This window comes from Phaethon aethereus (assembly GCF_964289735.1).
Source record: "Phaethon aethereus genome assembly, chromosome: 20".
Classification (NCBI taxonomy): Eukaryota; Metazoa; Chordata; class Aves; order Phaethontiformes; family Phaethontidae; genus Phaethon; species Phaethon aethereus.
In genome coordinates, this window is record NC_138596.1 from 7422414 (window position 1) to 7445001 (window position 22588).

Consider the following 22588-nt stretch of genomic DNA (forward strand, 5'->3'; position numbering starts at 1 on the left):
GTGGTATTTAGGGTGCCCCAGCAGGGGCGAGATGTTGCAGAACAGACAAATCGAGAAGATACCCAGGGAAGGCCCCCGGGGGGAAGCCCCCGAGCAACGCCCAGCCTTGGAGCTTGCAAAGCCAGGCGGCACAGCCCACCGCAGGAGCAATGCCAGCCGCCGTGGGGAGGGGGGAGGCGGCGATCTCCTCCAGCTCTGACCGTCTTGATACTGAAATGTGCGTTGTGGTGCAAAAAAACTACATTTCCCAGTTTCCCTTGCAGCCCAGGGGAATAAGCAATTGGAAGATTTAAATAGACCAGGCTAGAAGCAACCAACCTTTGGCACGAAGCTTTTCCCTCCTCTTCTTCCAATCTATTGGCTGTCTAACCTTTTTCCCTGGCACTGGAGTGGCTGCCAAGGCTGGCATTAATTTTCCTTCCAAGCTTGCTAGGCCCATGAAGTAAACAGCCATGTGCATTCCTTACTCTATATTTAACAGCTGCAGTCTGTGCTGGGGGCAACTGCACCAGAGGGGGACCTTTGTGGCTTCCCCAATTCACGGCTCGTGAGGGAGTGGGGAAGCTTTCCGCAGGGAGAAGAGGGATTTCTCTCCGTCCCGGTATTTGCAAAGCAGGTTGCGTTACAGACTGCAATGCCGGCATCCCAGCCGCGGTCCAGGGCAAGAGATAGGAACAATGTCCTCAACAGGGCTGAGTTCCTCTCCCTGAATCAGCCCTTGAAGGGGAACCAGGAGAGCAGGAGCTCCGGCAGAAAGCAGAGCAGCCAGGCCGGGGCAGCCGGTGCCCAGAACAGCAGCCCCAAGGAGCGGAGGCAGTCGCAGCAGCTGCCCGAAGAGGACTGCATGCAGCTCAACCCTTCCTTCAAAGGCATCGCCTTCAACTCCCTGCTGGCCATCGACATCTGCATGTCCAAGAGGCTGGGGGTGTGTGCCAACAGGGCCTCCTCCTGGGGGGGTGCCCGCTCCATGATTAACCTCCTGGGGATAACGGGGCACGGGATCCCCTGGATCGCGGGCACCCTCATCTGCCTGGTGAAGAGCAGCACGCTGGCAGGCCAAGAGGTCCTCATGAACCTGCTGCTAGGTGAGTGGCAAACCTCCCTCCCCGCCGGGAAAGCCCAGCCCTGGTCACAAGGGACAGCGGCACCGAGGCTCCTCCTCTGACTGCTCCCAGCCACCGATGTGGTCAGGCAGCGGCGAGCGACGGTTAGGCTGGAAGCTGCACTTGCCAGCCGTCCCGATCCTCGGTACCATGGGTGATGGATGTAGCAAAAAGTGGTCTAAGGGAGGTGGAGTAACCCTGGTAGCTGGTGACACTCATGGAGTAGGGGCAGGTCCCCAGTCCTGCACGGGGCAGGGTTGTCCAGTCAGACCAAGGAAGTGTCTGCGATGTGCAGGTGGATACCAGCAGCGATGTCTTTGATTTAATCTATGGTCATCTGCCTTGGTGGTTTGATAGTTGGGGAAAACGTAAAGATTTTAATCTTTGATATCTAGATCGATTTCTGAGGATATCTTTGAGAAAAAAAAAGATTTCCATGCCCTCGCCACCTCCTTGAACAGACCCTGGCTCCACGTCTCAGCCGCCACGTGATGGAGTCCCATCTCCTTCCCTGCTATGGTTTGATCTCTCATCCTCTTTCCCGTGAGGACCTTTCTTGCTGCTGTCCCCGTTTCCATGCGCTAATTTGACCCAGAGGCCGTGCAGACGGGCTGGGATCTCTCTGGCTCTCCTGCTAGTCCTTTCTTGTGCAGTGGTCGTGTCCTTGTTTTGGAGGTTGAGACATGTTAAAGGTGGTGACTTCTGGGTTGAGCAGGGCCCATCCCAACCGTGTGGACCGATGTCCCGCCAGTGACCAGGCTGAGCTCCAGGTCTGACTTGCCTTAGAACGTGGCCCCAACCCACCCTGGCCACATCTACCTGAGGACCTTGCTCTTCTCTTTCTTCTGCCTTCCGCATGGGGCCCAGTTATCATGTTTTTCCTCGTGACTCGTTACTATCCCATCTGACTGAGATCGGCCCTCGTGTTTTACCCTCCCCCAAAAAACAGCGATCAGAGCTCCCAGTTTTGATTGGTAAGAGCAATCAAAAACATTGGGTTTAGGCTTTTGCTTCTCAGGGGGTCTTTTGGAGGGACGTAGGGACATTTCGTTTCAGAGGCACCTCAGGAAAGGGACGTCCTGTCTGCAGGGGCTGACTGTGATGCGATACAGGCTCTGCATCACGGTCCCAGGTTTGTCTTTTTTTCACAAGCTCATCCTTTGGAGAGGGTGAAGATTGCACTGAACTGGCTTGAAAAGCACAGTGGTAGTTGCCTTTTCTCCCCTCTGCCTTTGAAAGAGACTGTCCTCGTACTGTGACATCTAATGAAGGGAGGCCATCACGGGGAAGAAGCCAGAATAGTATCGGTGTGATGCAGAGCCCGCCGACGTCAGCAGTCCTTCCAGGGGCTCCTCGGTGTGCTGGGTCAAGAGAAAAGAAGCTTCACTAAAACGGGCACAAGGATGAAATAGTAGGTGGCTAACATCAACCGGCACAGTTTCCAGATGTCTCTTGACATGAGAGCCTTTGACAGTCTTGGAGCCTGAAAACTGACCTCTTTGACTCCAAAATATTTGAGATCCTTATAAAGAGCTAATGCCACCTTTGGCTTAAAGACAAGAAAGGTTTTCTTGCTCTTCTGTTGCCGTGTGAAGAGGCCAAATGCAAAGCCACCTCCAGGCCACAGTGAAACTTTGAGTATCAGGTGGTTGTTGGGAGGGCCCTGCCCTGCACCTCTACCTGCATCTCCGGGTCTTCTGAGCTCAAATGTGGTGCCTGGGGACAACTCGGGAGCCTTGCATCCTTGCCTAGACACACTACTGCCATCCCTCTTCCCCGCCTGCCAAGAAAGAAAATAGTTAAATTGTGTGAAGGACTAGTTCATAACGTGGCTTGACAGCTCCGTAGGTCTGGCAGCCTCCAAAGAGCTTTGCTTTGCCCTCCAAGTAGACAACACTGACTGGTGGGCCTGACCAAGGTGCCCTGAGCATCTCTCGTCAGAGCTTCCTCAGCAGGACTTGTGTCACCCCACAGAGCAGATTTCTGCTTGGTTCGATATTTAAGATTGCAGAATATTGCAAATATCAGAGTAGCCACTGCCATCATACCTGCATTGCTGATGGAGGAAGGAGTCTGGCTGGGGAGCATGGGGCTGGTGGACCTAGACAGATCCCATGAGAAGCGGGGTCTCCTGAGTAAATAGGAAGGGTAGGGCACGACTGCTGCATCTGGCATCCTGGGTCCCTCTCGCGGCTGTTTTCCCGTGGATCAAACCCATCAGGATGTGGTGTAAAGCCCTCCTGGGTAGGGACAGGTCAAAGGGAAGGGAACTTTCTGGTGCTTCCCTGGTCTCCTGGGAAGAGGGAAGCAGGGAAGTTGGGGTTGTCTATGGTACCCCTCCCCGGCTCTCCTCCCTTCCCCCTGCTCGCAGAGAGTTTGATACATCAAGCAGAATTTCTGATGCAGTCTCTGGGCAGGGAGCCAGCCCATCACAGAGCACTTGTTTGGGATTTGCAATCAGGCTTTCAAGGCGAGGAGAGAGGAGACTGCTGAAATGGGACCAGGAACCTGGCAGAAGCACCACTGCAGATGGAGGGGGGGCACTCGCGCCTGAGCAGCTCTTGGCAGGAGCTTTGCCAACACATGCGGGAGCATTTAGGGTGAGGGGTTCTGACCCTGGAATGCTCCAGCCATCCCAACTGCAGATGTTGATTAGCCACCCCAAGCAATGTTTTCCCTCCATGTTTGTCATCTGTGATGGAATTTATTGATTCTCTTCATCGTAATCTTTTCCAGCAAATGCCAAACAGCCAGAGAAGCACGCTCACAGCCTGTTACTGAAAAGATGGAAGAAATCAGATAGCTGTGCCCACTATAAAAATCCCTCTGCCAGAATGTGCTTTCAGGAAGACTATCTCAGCATTGCCAACCCTGGCTGTTGAAGAGTCAGGAAGAAATCCTGCACCCCCCAGCCAAATCGAGAAAATCGTAACTCGAGAAACCCCCCAATTTTAGCGTTCATTTTATTTGTCTGCTGGTGTTGGAACTTTTAGGACCATTGAAGTTTTTCTCTGCAATCACAAGGATTTCATGAAAACTGAGGTGCTTAGAAAATCATTTGAACCTTGCAGTTGGGTTTTTTTGGGGAAAACAGTAAAAAAACTTTCTCTAAAATTCCCAGATCCACTCCAGAACCAGACAGAAACTCCATTAAACCCTGAGGGAAGCAGTACCTCAGTTTCTGGTTCTGGTCCATCTGGTGAGGATGTGGATCCAAATTTAGTGATTCATTGACTGCAGAGCCAGCAAAGAACATTTGGATCATTGATCTAACCCACGGCAAAATACAGGCTGTAGCACATCCCTTAATTTATTCCCGTTCAATTTGTTAAGGGAAAAAACCCAAACACTCAATCTGATGTACAGTTACAAGCGAGGGTGAACTTGTCAGAACCATTTCTGTATTACTGCAGTGGTAGGTAGTCTCACAAGCGCCTTGCTTTTAGTTTGACTCTCCTCTTCCCTCCATGGCATCTGCATATCCTTGTCGCTTCGGCTGAACAGCTCTTTTAGCCAACATCTCTTCTGCCTTTTGGTATTTTGGATAGTGCTCAAGTCGTTTCTTCACCTCCTATTTATTAAGCTGAACAGATTGATCTCGTTAGCCTGATGATCTTTCCCAGGTCCAGGCACCTTCTTAGTGAGATGGGGATGGAATATGGCCATCTACCCAAAGTGGTTGCTTTGGTGAAGTCCATCTGTTGTGTTTAGAGCCAAACTGCCACTTTATTCAGTTATCTGCAGTCCGGCCGTGTGCCTTTGCTGTCGGAGGGTATCTGCTTGATTAATGCCTGCCCATAAAATACGTATTTGTGCTCGGTTTGAAATACCAGAAATTCACTGGGTCTGCTTTGGTCATGGCTTTCTAAAATAAGTATTCAGTCTAGGAGAAGAGAAAGCCCTGGTCTTCCCTTTGCCTGCTGCATCCCCTGTGCCCAGCTGCTGTCTCAGTGACACAGGTCCCAGTCCCCGTCCATCACCAGCTGGCTCTGCCTCCCGCTTCTGAGGGGCGGGTTGGCTCTTTGGTGCTGTCACTAAGCATTTATCGCCATCAAGTAAAGCATTGCCGCAGGGCGTGGACGCATCATCGCGAGCAGCGCGGCAGGCTGAGGATGGGGGGCTAGCCACAGGAGGAACGCGGGGGGCCCAGGGTCACTTCTCCACTCCTGAAGGTCAGCAAGAAGGCAGTTCTTGCTCTCTCCAGCCTTCTCCCTGAGCACTGACCTAGCTTTAGTCTCACCAGGAACCAAACCATGATATTCTGGGGCACAGTCACCTGCAGCGCTGTGACTTTATCCTGAGCCATATATATATCTATTTAAAAAATATACATACATTTATAAATACATAGATGTGGCCAGGACTCTGCAGTCCCACCCTGGCAGCTTCCAAGCAAGACCAAATTGGCAGGCAAGTGGTGGTTTAGGAAGGGCTCCTCGAGACCCCGCTGGCCCTGCTCTAACAATTCGGAGGTGCTTCAGGCGTTGCCATGCTTTCCTTTGGACTCCGTGCGGTGAAAATGCAGAGAGTACAGCCCGTTGCTGGTTAAGGTCACCGGGTAGATTAAATGCCCAGGCAGCACAGACAAGCTCATCCTGTCGAGCCTGGGGGCTCGGCCGCCCAGCGCCAGCAGAGAGGCCGGGGAGCTGCACAGCAGATGGGTCGGTCCGCACGCAGCAGAGCTTGCTAAGCCGAGAGCCCCAGAGGTGGTCGGGGGCCAGATGTGTCTATTTTTTCCCCTTTCATTTTCCCACTGCCAGGCTGGGGATTTTCAGAGCTAGACAGGGCAGATGCCATGTCGGCAGGGAAGGGGAGAGCAGCTTGGCAGCTGGCACCCTGCGTGAACCATCCCCTCCCTGTAAAACCTGGCACGTGGAGGAGGTCCAGCCCCTGTCCTGCTCCCCTCCCAGCCCCGCCAGTGCCCGCTGAGATCTCAGCAGGTTTGCAGCACATCTGCCCACAGAGATGTTTAAATGTCAAGCAACCCAACGTGACCGACCCATGGTGGATGCCAGGCAGAGGCAGCAGCACAGATGCCCACTCCCTGTATCCAGCATCTGGACACAGGTCCAGCCTGGCATTAAATATTCCTCTTCTTCACATCAGGCAGCTAATCTGCCTCTTGTTGTCCTGCCCAGATACAGCAGTTAAAGTCCCTGGTCCTTTGGTGGGTGCCGTCCTCACCCTTCATCCCCTCACAGCTGATGAGCTCAGGCATCTCTGAGAAGCAAGCGATGCCCAGCGCTACCAGCCCCCCTCCCCTTCCTCGCCTGCTTCCTCCATAGCAGTGTGCACTGTTCACTGCAGGGCAGGCTTGCAAGTCTGCAGCATCCCTTCACGTAAAGGACAGTCAGTGACAGCCTGGGACCCATTTGGCTGTGGCTGGAGCAGGAGGGGGGTATTTCCAGGGACCCGTGTAGGGTCTCTGTCAGACCCAAGGTCTGGTCAGCCCCTTGGTACTGGTCGGCATCGAGGTGCCCAGGTCCTGGCCGGCTGCTTGGTGCTGAGGATGCTGTGAGCCCTGCAGCCATCAGCGTGCAGCGCTCGGGGGAACTGCAGTAAGCTGAAATCCAGCCCTCGCACGGCGCGAGCGGGCGAAATGTTCCAGAGCCTGAATGCAGAGTGAAAGAGAAAAGAAGTGCGAGGGTTGTGGAATGGGAAGAGGGGGAATAAACACGGCAATGAGTCATCCTTGCGTCTGTCACTCCGGGAACAGCTTCCCCATGGCCCTGCCTGGAGCCCAAAGGGGACAGTAGCTGTTTCACTCGGGCAGAGCCAGCCCTGCCGGAGAAGCTGATCCAGCCTCTGGCCCCAAGGGAGACCCCGAGAAATGGGTGAGTGTGTTTGCATCTAATGCACCTTGGCAGGAGCAGTGGTTGGGAAGAGGAAGGTGGAGGAGCGTTGGGCAGCGAGGTGAGTCGCTGAGGGGAGAGCCCAGCGGGTATCCCGCTCCAGGCCAGGCTTGGTGGAGGGTGGGGATGGGACAGGGGAATCAGGTGGTCTTTTTTCCCTTCCCTTGGAAGCAAGCTCCGTGTTTTCACCTGGAACACACTTCTGGTCTTGCTCTCCATTTCCGTCTGTACAGGGATGCCGGCAGACCTGAGTGATCCGGGTATTTAACGCACTGTGAGATGTGATGGTTGGAGGCCCTCTGAGCACCACGGAATCACCCCAATATTTTTTGCCCGTTTGCCTCATTGAAGGCAGCGGGATGTAAAGACAAGCCTAAGCAGCACTGAGTCCCAGCAGCTGTGGGCTAGGAGATGCTGTTGTTCATCAGCCCAAGGCAGTTTTCTTCCTCCAGCTCATCCCGTACGGTGCCGTCACGCTTGCGCGTGTTGCATCACACGATTCTGGGATGCGCTGATGTTACCTGCACTGCTGCCACAGCGTACAGCGGCTTTGCAAGCTGCCGGTGCCCTTCTGGGAGGCGGCTGAGCTGTCCTGGGGGCTGCTTGGCTCGTTTTCCCCAGCAGCACGAGCCCTTCTCGCCCGCGTCTCGTCCCCAGGCCATGCAGACCCCCGGTGACGCAGCCCCGCTCAGTAATTGATGCTGAGATACAAATTGCCCAGCTCCCAGGGGAACAGTAACTCCGAGGGGAGAACTCCAGGCAGTCTGTGTTTGCACTCAGGGCTGTTTCTAATCATCTAGGATATAGCGGGTCTATTTTTAGTTGTTGGGTGGTTGTTGGTTTTTTTTTTTTTAATTAATTGCACAATGCTGCTTTCCACCACTTTTTCACCTCCCTGTGGCCACTTACCCCACTCTGCTGCTTGTTCAGCCAAAAAATAACCTTCCCCCAAAACGCCACAGTGTCTGATTCATTGGTTCTTCAATGTGTCGTGCCATCTGTGCCTTTTGTCAGCTCTTACACCTAATAGTACCACATTGGGGGAAGAAAATGGAGTAGAGGAGTTCGCTTCCAGAAGAGTGGAGCTCTTCCAGCTGCCACCAACTCCGCCAGAGAGAAGGTGAAGACGCTTTTGAAACCTGCATCTTTCCTTAATGTCAACTAGACAAGGCTGCAAATGGCTCATTTTCGAGGTCAGGGAGCCTAATGCCTGCGGGAGATTTGGGAAGTTCAGAAGCAGTAGGAGGGGGCATGTAAGTAAAAAGAAAAATGGAAAAAAACCCTGAATTCTAATTATGGAGCAAAAGAAACTCTTTCCTGGGAAGGGTGACGTTTGTCTGGGCTTCACTCCTGAGTGAGGTTGACTAATCTGGAAGACATGGGACCTTCAAAGCCAACCTTGGCCCTACTCATGGCCTCGGCTGCTGTGGTGGGGAGCACACTCCATCTCAGTGGGGTTGGTGTGGCCTCCAGCACGGTGGGACCCTGGTCAGAGCAGGCTGCATGCTCTGAAGCCCCAGCAATGAGTTATCACCATCTTGTCTCTGCTTTAAAATGGTACCGTGGCTGGGCAGAGGGGGGTTGCCTGTCTGCTCCCACACTCGGATGCCTCCTGAGCTCACGGGATGGGCTTGCTCTCTGTTTCTGGGCATTTACCTGCCCCTTTTCCTCTCCCCGCGTGCTCAGCCATGGTGCTGGGAGGCTGAGTCCAGCTTGTGCCTCCGTTTCTGATCCGGCTCGCACAGGCTGGGCTCTGGAGAGCCGCCTCGTCTCCTCCCCACAGCCCCGCGTGCGTGAAGCCATGTGAATCACGGCTGCAGGAGCTGATGAGACCAAGCGCTGCTCTGGCTTTCTCCTTTTTTCCTCACCACCCCCCCCAGCACTGCACCCAGGCTGTTTTTTGGCTGCGGTTTTGATAACATGTTTATACGATCATCTCAGCCGGAATTTGCCTCCGTCCCTGGAGATGCTGCCTGGCTCCAACCTGGGGCAGGCGATGCCCCCGCAGCTGCTCGCCCCATCCGCAGCCCTCCGTCCGTAAGGGACGGCAGCAGAGGTGGCAGCTCGGGCGCTGGGACAGAAAGGACCTTACAGTGACAGGGGACTTCCAACCGTTTCGCCTTCCCTTAAATACGAGCTCTGGGGTTTGGCTTGGCTCTGCTGCGGCGATGCTTCAGGTTCGTCCTTGTGCCCTGCCTGCGCAGGGCTCGCCTCTCCGCTCGCCTCCACCCTTAATGGGCTCCTACCCTTTGGTGGTAGGAGCAAGGCAGATAATTGTTTTCCTTTTCTTATTAATAGATATAAAACGTCTGCCCAGGGAGCTCACTTTCAGCTCATTTACTGCGCATCCGATGCCAGATGTTGGCTATTTACAATACCAAGGTGATCTCTGATGCTAAAATTGTCGCAGGCAGACAAGACTTGCTCCTTGGGTTTGCGCTTTAAGGAAGTTTTAGATGTTAACAGAGTTTTTTGCGATCCGATGGTTTTGCAGTGGAAATCTGAAGGATTCTTTCCCTTAGCACCAGGTTATAGGGGAAATTCTGGATCTTTTTCAGAAAAACCTGAAAGAAGTTATGGGTGAGAGCTAATCCTTCCTTTGCTCTTTTAAATCCAACACCACCTGGATTTTAGATCCAATGCTGCCTGTGTTTTAAATCCAATGCTACCTGGATCTGGGGGAAGTGCATGGTGAAAAAATGCTTAAAATTAACATTTCCTGCTCCTCTCATCTCACCCCTCGGTCAGGTAGCTCTCTGCCATCTCTGCTACGCCTCCGGCAGCCCCGTCCGTCTCCAGAGAGCAGCGCTGCGCGAGCGCAGGCTGGGAAATGGCTGCAGGCTCCCTTCTGCCGTCTCTCCCGGGGCTGTATTTCCTCCAGCCCTCAGGCGTCTCGGCCTGAAGGATTTGCACGTCTCTGCGTTAGGGACGGCGAAGGGCTGAGCGAAGGCGACAATGCCGGTTTGCGGGTGGCCGGGGCTGCGCCGGCGGGTGCAAGGCCAAGGGGCTTCAGATGCAACCGCTTGGGTAGCCAGCGGGCACTTTTCTGAGTGCGGAGACGCCCGCCCGCGGCTGGACCCACCAGGGATGCCTATGAGAAAATTAACCCCTCGGCTGCTTAATGCCGGCGCAGAGGTGCCCAGCTGAGGAAGGAAGATTTGGTTTGCATTGAGCTGGAATGGCAGAGAGCAAAAAGCAAGCGAGCCAAAGTCCAGGCAGGTATGTAGGTCAAGGAATTGCAAGGGAATAGGACCCGGGCCGGGACTGCTGAGCGACGGCACCGTCTGCGTCCGTTCCTGAGGGATGGCCCCATGGCAGCGCTGTCGGCAGCGGTGCTGCGTGCTGATTCACTCTGGCAGCGCCCGGCCGCCGCCGCCGGCGGCAGCAGCAGCAGGAGCGGGCAGGGGTGCCGCGCGGCTCCCCGGGCCTTTGCAGGGGCTCTGCTGGCACCCAGAGCCGGGCGAGGCGGAGGGACCCCCCGTGCCTCGGGGGCCGGGGCAGGGCAGGCTGCTGGGGCTGTTGCATAATGCAGTTGCTTCATGGAAGGAACAGAAAGTGCAGGGGGAAGTGACAGAAAAAGCACCAGACATGTTTTTTTTTCTTTTAACGGCAAATTAAACCCCAGTTTTAATGCTGTCATGCTTTCAGATCTTGAAATGTGGGCAAACGAGGCTTTCTGCTTTCTGTGCATCATTTGACGAAAATCAAACCTAGCAGTACTGAAGGCCCATTTTATTCATCTTCTGAATGGAAGGATTATTAAAACAGCTCTTTGGCTTGTTCTCCGTGCTCTGAACACCTCCACGCGCACATGCCGGTATCCTTCAAGTTGCCCTGACGTCACCTTTGACAAAAAAACCTTGTAAGTGCAGAATACGGACGGGCAATGGAGAACAACACACGTCACTAAAGCACACAACGTTTGTGCTACTGGTCTCTGGGCAGGTTTGGAGGGCAATGGTGTAGTGGGTGTATTGAACACCACGGGAGACAGTGGGGATCCTTCAGGGTGCTCAGACCAGTTCCCAAGTCCCGGCTGGTCTCCTCAGCAGCGCAATAAGCTGCTGACTTCAGCAGGAGCAGCTTGGGCCAGAGTCTTCTCTTGGCAGGGCTGGTGCATCCTCTCTCTGAAACGAATGCGCGAGCCTGGGCTCCCGAGATGGCGTCTCAGAGCCCCGGCTCTCGCCCAGCTCTTGCCCAGGGTGAGATGGGACTGATGGGCAACGCAGCCGACGAGCTCTGAAAATCGGCTCCTGAAGCACTTTGCTGAATCAGGGCCGCAGGGTGGGGTGAGGAGCCGGGCTGGGCGTGATTTAGGAAGCCCGGTGCGAGCAGAGCTGTGCAGCTGCGCGGCCGCAGTGAGACCCCTCGTAATGGCCGGCCAGCCCCAGTGCTTCGTTACCCTCGGCGGCCGCAAGCCGTGCTGACGGCTTTCAGCCTTGAGAGGAAACCACAGCGAGCGGCTGCCCCAGGGTTCTGCAGCCCGCCTTTGAAATTCCTCCCGCCGTTTCTCCCCTCGGCCAGCCCCTTAAAAAACCCCATAAATCAGCAAATGTCCAAGCGCAGCATGGCAGGGTCCCCCGCCGCGGGCTGCAGCTCTCGCCCTGCTCTCTCCCTGGCGGCCGGTCCCACCGGGTGGGCTCTGGGCAGAGTCCCTGCCTGTCCGTGTCCTCCTAAGCCCATCGTGACCGCTACAGGGTCCCGACCTTGCGTCCCCCTGCCACCTGCGGACTCTCCATCTTGTTTCATGTGCTACCTGTGAACCGTGCCGTCATGTCAGCCTCCTGCTCGCGGTCGTGTTTAAGCTGGAGCCTGTGCCGCCCTTCCCGCTAGCGAGGAGCTGCTGCCCAGACCTTTTCCTCTGCTCCATCTCCCCTCCCCAGCTCCGAGAGCTCAGGAAGCGGCTCAGGCAGGACCTGGTGCCCCGCGTTGGGTGCCAAAAAGGACTGTTAAAGGGTGAACGAGTCTTGCTGACCGCTCCTTGGCTCCACTCGATGAATCAGCTCATGGACAGGAATCAGGGAGTCTCGGTTGGTGTGCTGTTGCCACCGGCGCGCTGTTGCGGTAACGGTCGGTGCCTGTTGTTCTTCGCCCCTCAGCAGCCCCACAGCAGAAAGTCCTCCAGGAGACAAGGCGGTTTGATTTCCTCCCTCTCCAAGGCAGCTGTACCAAAAGCCCACCAGTACCCTTTTGGGTCCCTGAAATACCCTCTCCAGAGGTAGTCTATGCCCAGGACGCACGGAGCCTCCGGGCCAGTCACAACAGGGTGCTTTTGCCACTCATTCCCAGTTAGGCTCGCTTCAGCCTCTAATACAGTATTATATAGCAATTAACATTAAATAATTCAAATCATTGGCTATTCTCCTCCAAAATAAAATCTTCTTGAGGTACACATAGAAATTCCCCATCCTCCCGCATCACCCACCAATTGCACCCAGGTCCTTGAGCAAAAGCAATCCCACAAATGGGTTTGCCCTTGCCCGAGGCAGGAATAACCCAAACTGTCTTCCCCAGCATATTTTTCACATGCACTGGGACTCATTTCCAAAACAACCTCACAGACACCTGGGCCAAAGAGCATGGCATCGAGTGGGTATATCATATCCCCTATCATGCACTGGGAAAATCAAACAACATAGTGGTCCAGGCAGGTCCTGCTGTCCCCACGCAAGATGCCCTGCAGATGTGGGAGAGAAACAGCCCTCCCATAAGGAGAGAGTTTGGCCAGGACAAATGCCGTCTCCTTCCCCAAGCGGTGCCGGGGGCTGGCTGTGCAGCGGTGGCACGCTGCGGCTGGGCGAGCAGAGCTGCTGTGACAGCTCCTCGCTCCCAGCTCCTGCCAGGTGCCTGCCTCCGCTGCGGCGTCTCATTTCCCGTCCCCGCCGCGCTCCCATCCATCCTCCTGAAACCTTGTCAGCGCTCGAGGAACGGTCTTTATCAGGGCCCGGGAACCAGGCCGAGGGAGCGGGCTGTGCTCGTGGTATTTCCTTGTCACTGCTGCGAGGAGCTGAAATCAGCACTCTGGCTAATTAGGAGGGCTGGGGAAAAGCAGATGAAGGGATTAAAGAAAAGGAAAATTGATGCTAGGAAATAGAAATGACAGTACCTGTTGGCTGGGGCAAAGGGGGTGGGATGAAGAGGATGATGATGAAGACAAGTGCTGGTGGGTTTCACTCCCAAAGCAGTCAGGGAAGGAAGGCGATTTGGTGTTGGTACCTGTGGCAGAAGCCCTTTTTCTTAATTGCATGGCTTTCCCCTTGGCTCACTGTCTCTTAATGCTCTTAGGGAAACCTGCCACTGCGGTGCGGTCCCACTGGCTGGGTCTGGGCAGGAGGGATGTGGTGGGCTTGGGAGACACAAGGGATGACACCAGAAAGTGCCATGGGGCACCTTTCCTCCCACTGACTGCTCACTGCAGCCGGGTCACCCCGGCACAGAGCCACCCCGGGCAGGGATATGTCCTTGCTGCATGAGGTTTCTAAAGCGTGGGGTGGAGGATGGGAACAGGGAGACCCAGCCTGGTGGTTTGAGGGCCAAAAGTTTTAATTTTAGCTTTGCCAGTTGCTCTCTTCCTCCCCAGGCGGGTCGCTCGCCTCTGCGGTTTGGGTTTCTCCTCTGTGAGATGGTGATAATGGTACTTGCCTTCTCCATGGGTGAACTGGGAGGGTTAATTAACATCTGGGTGGTGATCTGAGGATGAGGGGGGTTGCATGCAGCTGAACCACAGAAACCTGGCTGGATCTGAACCCGAACCTTTATTTAAAGACAGTGACAATCCTTGAATGTTCTGCCTTGAAAATTGCCCTCATTTCTGCTTCTGTCTCTGACCTTTCCCTCCTCATCCCTCCTTTTGTAGCCCTGCTCCTGGACATCATGATTGTGGCCAGTTTGCAGAAGCTGGCCAAGCGGAAGGGCCCATATGACATCAACCCTGGCTTGTTGGACTACCTGACCATGGACACCTATGCGTTTCCAGCTGGGCACGCCAGCCGAGTGGCCATGCTCTCCAAGTTCTTCCTCAATCACCTGGTCTTGGCCATCCCTCTCCGGATCCTGCTGGTCCTCTGGGCCCTCTGTGTGGGCTTTTCCCGCGTCATGATCGGACGGCACCACATCACAGATGTCCTGTCTGGCTTTGTTTTTGGCTACTTACAGTTCAGGCTGGTGGAGTTGATATGGATGTCTTCCAACACGTGTCAGATGTTGATATCCATCTGGTGAACATGGGGGACTTGACGACTTTCCACTGGAAACTAGCAGATACTTTGTCTCCCTTCCAGTATTTTCTACATGTTGTTTGTTGGAAGCAGTTAAAACTTCCGTGAATAGTGGTGTTTTTTAATGTTGCTTCCCCACCTGAAAAAAAAAGTTTCTTGCAATGGATTGGGTTTTAGCAATCAAGGGCCGTACCTGTGTTTTGGCCATATTCTCAAACTGTGTTTGGACAGCAACCTAATTAAGCTTTACGGGTGAGAGAAATGAGCTACATGTCTGCCTGGTTTGAGTGGTTCGCATCGGCACCTTGATATATCCTCAGGATGGGCAGCGCCTGAGAGCTTCCTGAGAACATGTTCATTAACTTTTTTGAGGCTAAATGATTTTGGCCACAGTGTTTTTTCTTTTTGTAAGCCCAGCAGTTGTGTCTTGTTCAGAGTCAGGACACCGCTGGCACTTCACAGATAATAAATAATCATAAAAATCCTGCCCTGTTTGCTTCTTATCATGAGGGAAGGGACAAAAGCCAGTTCAGTGTAGCTTTGAGATACATGTTCAACGTGGAGCAGGTCTTGCAGTCTTGCTGACCGAGGGGATGCAAGTGATCACTTAAATGGTTTGCTTTGGATGGGGTGGACCTAGATGGGTGCTCAGGCCACTGAAGGTGGCATGCTGAAGCTGGTCTTCCATCTGCTGTTCAAAAGTCTGCTCTGTGAGGGTGTTTGTGTGGTTCTTGGTCTCGTAAAGGACAAATACAAGTTGCCCATTTTCATCCTAGTAGGGAGTAGCTGAACAGGCAATGTGCTGGATCGTGGTGATTTTGCAAAGCAGGTCTAGATACGCAGCAGAGTCTTTTTCTACCTTTTCACGGATACGATTTTATAATTATGCCAAATGATGCTGTAGCTGGGAATTTCCCAGCTAAGTCCTTACAGCATTGGCTGCTTTCTGGTACACCCAGCAGCGACGCTGAGCTAGAGGGCAGGGAGGCAGGACTGCCCGTACCCCTGCCTCTGCTCGCTTGGCTGTAACCTTGTTAGAGAGGGAAATACTGAACGTTTCTGTCTCACCCTGTATGAAATGAGGAGAGTGCTCCTGACCTTCCTTGACTGCAAAGCTGAGCTAACTGATGTCTGCGAGTCGGTCTGAGATTACTGAATATAGTTTGATGCCCAGACACGCTGCCGTTGCTTCCCTTTACTTACAAGTGGCACCTTGAAACCTGGCTGATCTTCACCCAGGTGACAGCCATGCTTAGTGTGGTGCCCCTGAAACGGCTCACCTCTTAATGACTGTCTCAGAAAATTCCGTATTTTGCACAGAACCTTCCAGTTCTCTGTGATTTCTCTGTCTTTAGAAGAGTTTGATGTTTGGTGGGTGATGGACACCATCAGACTCAACACTTACCCTGGTTGGATGCATCCTGCAGAATGAAGGGATCCCATCATCCCTGTCCTCCTGTCTATCCCAAGTAAGCAAAATGCACCTGGCTTGCAAGGCCAGGGAGCAACCAGCTGGGTCTTGTGCTCTCATCTATCCCTGCATGTTGGGGAGGGAGCCTCTTCCTACAGGGGCTGCTGGTGAGGAGGAGAAGACATTCAGATAATGACTGTTGCAAGCTGCTGACATTTGTTCCTCTTTGATAATTAATACGAAAAGAAGCTAAATAGAAAATCTACCCCTAGCACGCGTCTCCAGCCGGGATGTCAGCGCAGAGCCCTGGGAGACGCTGACTTCCCACGCTGCCGGCGCCGGGGCTGGAGCAGAAGCCTGATAAGGGGGGCTACCATGTCCTTCAACGACGAGCCTCCCGCGGAGCTCCCCGGGGGTGGGCTGTGCGAGGGTCCCTCGGGAAGGGCTGTGACTGAGTGTGTTCAGGAAAGGGGAGAGCTCTGGGTCTTGCCGGTTACCCCCGCAGGCTGGCGGGTGGTGCAGCAGCAGGCAGCGCAGCAGGGGGGTGGTCGGCGTTGCCCCGCTCCCCGGCTGCCGCTTGTTTAAAAGCGGGGTGCTGCTGCGGGTGGGAGCAGAGATGTGCTACTGCGCCTGGCCTCCATCGGGTTTTTCTTTGCCAGTCTCCTTCTCCTGCAAAGAGCTATGGTGCTTTTTCTTTCTTCCAGGCATTATTACACTTGGCTGAGTTTATCCTCACCCCTAGGGAGGATGGAGGCATGTTGCTGCAGCTCTGCTGGAGTGCGTACGCACCTACGCGTAGCTGGAGCTACAGGGAGCAAGGGAAGACTTCGCCGCGGTTGCTTTGTGGGAAGCTCTCACTTCGTAGCTCTAGGTTTTATTGAACCTTTGCAATTAGGCTGGAGGCATCTACAGCCACGTCCCTGGGTCCAGGTCTCCTTGCACTTGCATTGTCTTCTCCTGGTACATCCAGGATGGCTTTGGAGGAGTCACTCCTGGTCTTTGCTGGTGTAATCAGGAGAGTGTGGCCTGGAGAGCTGCCGTGGTAGGTAACATCAGCTGAGCCGGTCTCATCCCAGCACGTAGTAGCAAGGCAGGAGAGCAGAGAGAGGTGAGTTGGGGTGACTCGCCAGCGTAAGCTGGGGTTCGCAGGAGAGGGCTTGCTCCCACATGGGGACTAAACACTGGGAGCCTTCCTCCTCGGCACCCCCAGAGCCTGCACCCCTTCGCTCCCCCAGTGCTTCAGTGCCCAGAGCCGGGGAGACCCAGTGCTCGCGTGCTCGCTGCAGGGAGGGTCTGGGGAGAGCCCCCACAAGGTGAGTGCAGGTCTGGGTGCGGAGGCACCAGGAGAGGCCCAGCAGAGCTTCGCCTCAGCCGTGCCCACCCTTCCCAGCAAGGCAAGTGGCACGGCACCGCGCGGCATCCCTCGTCCTTCTCTCCCGGTTGGTTGCCATGCCGAAGGTACCGCTCGGAAACAACCAGCATCGCTGCGATGAAAACCAGCTTCTGTCTCTATAGCAACAGGGAGGGATGGCGGTACCCGCTGTGGGGCTGCCAGCCTGTGTCCCGCGTCCCGACCCGTCCCTGTCACCCAACAAGCAGGACAGGTTGTGGCTGGGTTGGCTATCAGCTCCCGGCGAGAGGCAGGAGACCCCCAGCCCGGCCGCCGCGGGGGCGCAGCCGCCTGAGGAGGGGCACGTGAGGAGCAGTGGTGGGATGACCCGGCTCTCCCACCGATGAGGTACAATCCGCAGGGACTGTCCTCAGCTTTCGGTCCCAGCAGCCCTGTGCGTCCCGCCGCAGGCTGTGCCGGGGAGCCGGCGGGCAGCACCGGGAGAGGTTCAGCCCCCCGGGCTGCACTCACAGGCATCCAGGGCCGGATCCTGACTGCTTTGGCTCAGAGGCAAGGAAGGCGCAGCAGCATAAGGGAAAGAACAAGTTCCCTGGGCTTTAGATCTGTGCGGATGCCATCTGCCTTCCAGCCCTCGGTTCCTGCTTGCGAGGAGGAGCATGGGTGCCTGTCCCTGCAGCCTGACGAGGGTTTTCTCCCCACTCAGGGGGTATTAGAGGGATGGAGCTGGGTCCCGGCCCCGGGACCGTGGGCTCCTGTGTGATGTGCTGGAGGCATCACCCGGTTGTGCTCTCCACTGGCCTCACGTTTAGCAACGGCTGTAAGAAACACCAGTGGGTCTCGCAGGCGTGTGTTACTTGTAAGCCGGCGGCTGTGACCAATAACTTTTGTGCCTCCTTCACCTGGAGCTCACGCAGAGGTTTGGCCCCAGCTTGTCCCGGGCGAGCCGGAGCAGGACACCGGGGCTGCTCGGTGCAGATGCCCACGGTGGCCAAACGGTCTGAGATCCTTCAGGACTGCCCAGGAATGTGAGTGCTTTCCCTGAACCTTCAGGCCCCCAAATTGAGCCTTGCAAGGCTTAGTGTGAGGCTCGGGGAGGAGTAGGTCCTTCCCAAGCCAGGACACCTCTCCACCCCCCTGCCTGGGGCATCTTCTGCCTGTCAGTTCATCTCACAGATGAATTAAGAAAATGCCCCAGAGGAGGCAAGCGCAGCACATGGGTTCGGGGGCTGCATGTGTCCCTGCAGCCAGGAGAGCCCCTGGCTGGGATGGCAGCGATTTCATTTGTGAGTCTGCTGCGTACAGTGAAAGGCCCCTCCTCCCCTCGCCCTAATGCTTATTACGCTCAGCAGCAAAAAGAGATTTTAATTTATTAAAAAAAAAAAAAAGAGTGCCAGGGCAAGTAGCAAATCTGGATTATATCTTTGGGCATATGTGGGAATCACAGCTGGGGTGTTTAGTCCCCCCTTCCCAACCTAAGCTGGTGTTTTATTCCAACAAGCTGTTTTGCACATTTGGGGCTGTGCTGAAATGAAGGTGGGACAAATCCCTTCCCGCATCAGGGCAGCGCTGCCCTCCCTGCCATGGGGCTGCTGTCCCCTGGGAAGGGGTGACTCGGGTCCTGTGCCCCCCGGGATGAAGCAGGATGGAAGCGGGGACGCTGGCTGGCACCCACAGAGCAGGCTGGCGGATTTGAGGACTCGGGGGGGAATTAGGAAGGCTGCGCTACGCAAGGTCTCCCTATGGCAGCACAGGTGCGGCTCTAGTTCACCCCGTGCTGGGTTTTCTTGGGCAAACGCACCCCTTTATTCACTCAGGGATGTTTCCGATGGGGGTGAAGGGACCCGTGGGCTTAACTGGCTTCCCGCAGCTCGGTGCAGCGGGCGCAGCCCCGGCACCGCTCCCTGCAGCACCAAGTCGTGCAGGATGGCCCCAGCAGCCACAAACTCCTTTCTGAGGCTCAAAGATTTCTCCCCAGTTAGGGAGAATCACCTGTGTGACTTTCAGTTAAGTTTTTGTATTAAAGTGATACTTATCCATGTCACTTCGGGTTAAAAGTTTAATATATTGGGCAAAGCCCGAAGAAATGGGAAGGTTCCTCCATTTCACAGGCACGTACTGCAGAGGGTGCTGTCAGGGCGGGTGATGCTGCATGTGGAAGATGTGTGAACACAGCCAATGCCATTTACGTGTGCTTGGCCACCTGAAATAGAAATGTGGCCAGTCCTTGCCTTGGCACGGCAGGCTGCAGGGTGGGAGCAGATGACCGAAGAGGTGTTTTTCACAGGTGTCAGCCCAAGAGACCCTGGCTGATGCGCCTGGGTCTGAAGACGGCGCCTGATTTAAGGTGCTGCTGGGGGCTCTGCCCCCCAGGCAGGCAGGGATGGGGTTACGTCGTTCCCCGCCTCACTGGGACTCAGAGGCAGAAAAGATCTCTGCGTTCGCTTCCCAGGACGCAGGAGTCAAAGCGGATTAAGGGTCCCTCGGCTTGATCACATTTATTTCATTATTATTTGAGTGAAATCCCTTGTAAATACTGCCTCCCCCCCTTTTCTTTTTATAAAAATAGAAGGCAGGGAAGAACTGGAGATTCAGGAAAAGTTAATCGCAGGAGTCGCTTGAAAACCATTAACCTTTCGCCGTCCAAGTGAGGCTGAGCAGCACCCGAGCCCCGCGGCAGAGAGGAGATGCTGGCAGTGGTTTCCCCAGCCTCCCCAAAGCAGCGTTTCCCCCAGAAAATCCCTGGTTCTTAGCAGGGGAGGACTCTCCGGCTGGGCAGTATCACAGCCACTTTGTTCATCATTCATGGCTTGGCCATGATGAACTGCTAATTGCGGTATTGGAACAAATTGGCTCAAGCGTCCAGGCAGTCCAGGGCGCTCGGCGAGCGGGGTCACGTCTTGGCAGCCGGGAAGCCCTGCGGCAAATGCTGCTGGCCCCGTGGCGTGGGCACAGGGCCGCTGGAAACGCTGATGCTCTTCCCTTTACAGCGTGGATACTCTGAGCCTCTCCGGAGGATGGGGATGGGCCTGGGGGCCTGGGCATTGCATGGGGATCTCTCCCAGTTTAAATATTTCTAACAAATTTCTAACAGGTGGAGCTGGCTTCCTCTCCCCAGAAACTGCCCTGTCCTTGCAGACCCCCCATCCCTCCGATACACCCTCGCCCATGGGACCCTCTCTGACTTTCTCACTTCTTCCAGGACCAGCAGCCTCGTGCAAGACCATCGGCGCTGGAAAGTCAGACCTGCAGAGATTAATTAAAATAAGAGCAATGGGAAGAGAAGCTGAAAGCTACAATGATGGATGTTCGCGAAACGCTTGCCCAGCAACTGAAGTGCTCTGGGCATTGGGTGATGTTTGCTTCCAGCCAAGGAGCTGTGCAACAGTTAAATACGCTTGACGCCGTGGTGCTTAAGGAATCAGCCTCTGACATCTGGGTGCAGCTCCACTTGGAGGAGCTGTGATGCACCCAGCGCTGATGCCCTCTCCCCGCTGGGATTTGCACCTTGGAGCTGCCAGCGCTGGTTTGTCATGGTTTGCTTCCCCTGGCTGCAAGGGGGGGTTTATTTGCTTTAAATCCTAAGCCTAAAGTTGTGTATTAATAGCATGGTAATGCATAGCTTTTGTGTCCAGCGCAAGCCAAAGGGTTATATAAAACACAGATTAATGGGAATCAGCAAAACAAGAGGAGCACGTGGAGGGATGCGGTGAGGATGTCTTGGGAGGGGAGGCAGGAGGGAGCTGGAAGCTCCAGAGGGGAGAGAAGGTGGCTGAGCGGATTCAGAGTGCTTCCTGGCAGGATTTGCTTCAGTTATTGTTCTGGAGTCCCCAATTCCAGACATTTCCTGAGCCAGCGTTGCTGCGATGTGGGGTCTTTTGTCCCTGGATGATCACAAGAAGGCAGAAAGGGGGTCTGCGAATTTGACTGGAAATGGCTGCTTTTTTTGGCCTTTTTTTTTTTTTTTAGGTGACGTACATCGTTTCTGCACCTGCAAACAAACAAACAAACCACAGGGCGGAAGATAAAGTAACAAGCTGCCATCCAAAGGAAAGGCACGTTTTTCACTAGGTTGTAAATGAAATGCCCCCAACGTGGCTTGTTTCCCCTCTCTCATCCCAAAAAGCAAGGTGATACTTGGGTTAAGAAAGGCTGAGGACTGTCGGAAACTCCTTGCCTTGGGAGATCCGTTGTTGGTTTCCAGGGACGCCATGCACAACCCAGAACAGCAGTGTCCCAGTTTTGGGCAGAAAAGTTCCCTCCTGCAGACTCCTCAGCCCAAAACCATTCAAAATGTGCTGAAGGGGCAGCAGGGACACCAAACCAAAACTAAACTTTTGCAGCTCCTTGGAGCAGGGGCAGGGCAGGAGGGACGAGCGAGAGAGGGAAAGCAGCAGGTTTTTTGGGCACCTGCCTCCAGTCGTGACCTGCCCTGGGAGAGCACGACTGTCTCGACAGCTCTCCCCTCCGCGATACGGGAAGATGCCTCCCACCCTGGGAGGAAGGCACAGCTGGACTCCAACCATCAATCATATCCCGCCGGGAAGGGCTTGTATGGGCTGTGGGATTCCTGGTGGGGTTACTTTTTTTCAAAGCCTCCTGCAATAACAGCAACTGCTGCTCAGCTTCCTTTCTAGATAACCTTTTTCCTGCTGCCCAACATGCTTATCTGCTGCAGACAGACTGGCAAGATGAACCGGAAAGTTGATACCTTATCTCTCTCTCTCAAGAAGCTTATTTAAGTGCTGGAATGTGTTGTGATGGTAAATGATTGTTAAAATCCAAGTGAGGTACATGGACCTAAGGACAGGTCCCATTGAGAGGGAGCACCTAGTCAAAAAGGAGATTCGCAAGGCTACAGCCTGGCTGGGCTTTTCCATCTTTTATCTGCCAAAAAATGCACCACCTAAAATGTAAAATGTTTGTTTAAAACCAAAAGGCACAGACTGGGTTTCTCGCTAATCTATGGGTTGATGCTGCAGGCTGCTCCCAGCTCCATGAGGTTCACTATGTCCCTCCGATATGGCTTTATCTGCGTCTCAGTTTACTCATTGCAGGAAATATAGTGCTGTGCAAGAGGTGCAGTGAGAGTTAACAGTCAGCGTGTGATATCGCATGGCACGTATTCCTTGCTCACCCTGTAATCGGGACTCGGCCAGGAAGCAGTAAGATGCTAACACATCCATAAAGGTAAATAGGATTTGAGAGCTACCGGGCTAATTGAGATGAACGGGGCTCGGCTGCTCCGACAGCCCGATACAACGAAATGAGACCTCTCCGGGGACACAGAAGTCGAGCAGAGCTTCAGCACTTCACTTATTTCAGACACTGCAAGTGGCAGCTACAGCAACAGCAATTGCAGACGCTGGGGTATGAGCGCTGTGACAGCGGAGGGGCCAGGGAAAACCGGCGTGGTCGGAGTGATGTCTGTAACAGCTGCTGAGGAGGGGCGAGACAGACTTATTTTGGTCCTGTCCTGGGTGGAAAAATAGACGGCGGTGCCGTGTGCCAGCCTGGAGCACCCTGCCAGCAAAAGCAGGGGTGCTCTCCCTCCCGAAAGGCAACTGTGTCCCAGCGCACCCAGCGGGTAGGATGAGGGGAAGGGGAGCGGGGCCATGCAAAAGCACAGGGGAACAACCCCACACCAGCGGGTTGTG

General features: G+C 54.7%; 1 protein-coding gene across 1 annotated transcript; it reads left to right on the forward strand.

The window, feature by feature from the left end:
• Nucleotides 1–558: 558 nt before the first annotated feature.
• On the forward strand, nt 559–14176 carry PLPP7 (phospholipid phosphatase 7 (inactive); the record flags this gene model as incomplete). Its single annotated transcript, XM_082009166.1, has 2 exons — nt 559–1085; nt 13812–14176. Exons 1-2 carry the CDS (start codon nt 635–637, stop codon nt 14174–14176), a joined length of 816 nt encoding a protein of 271 aa, XP_081865292.1. The 5' UTR covers nt 559–634.
• Nucleotides 14177–22588: the final 8412 nt, after the last annotated feature.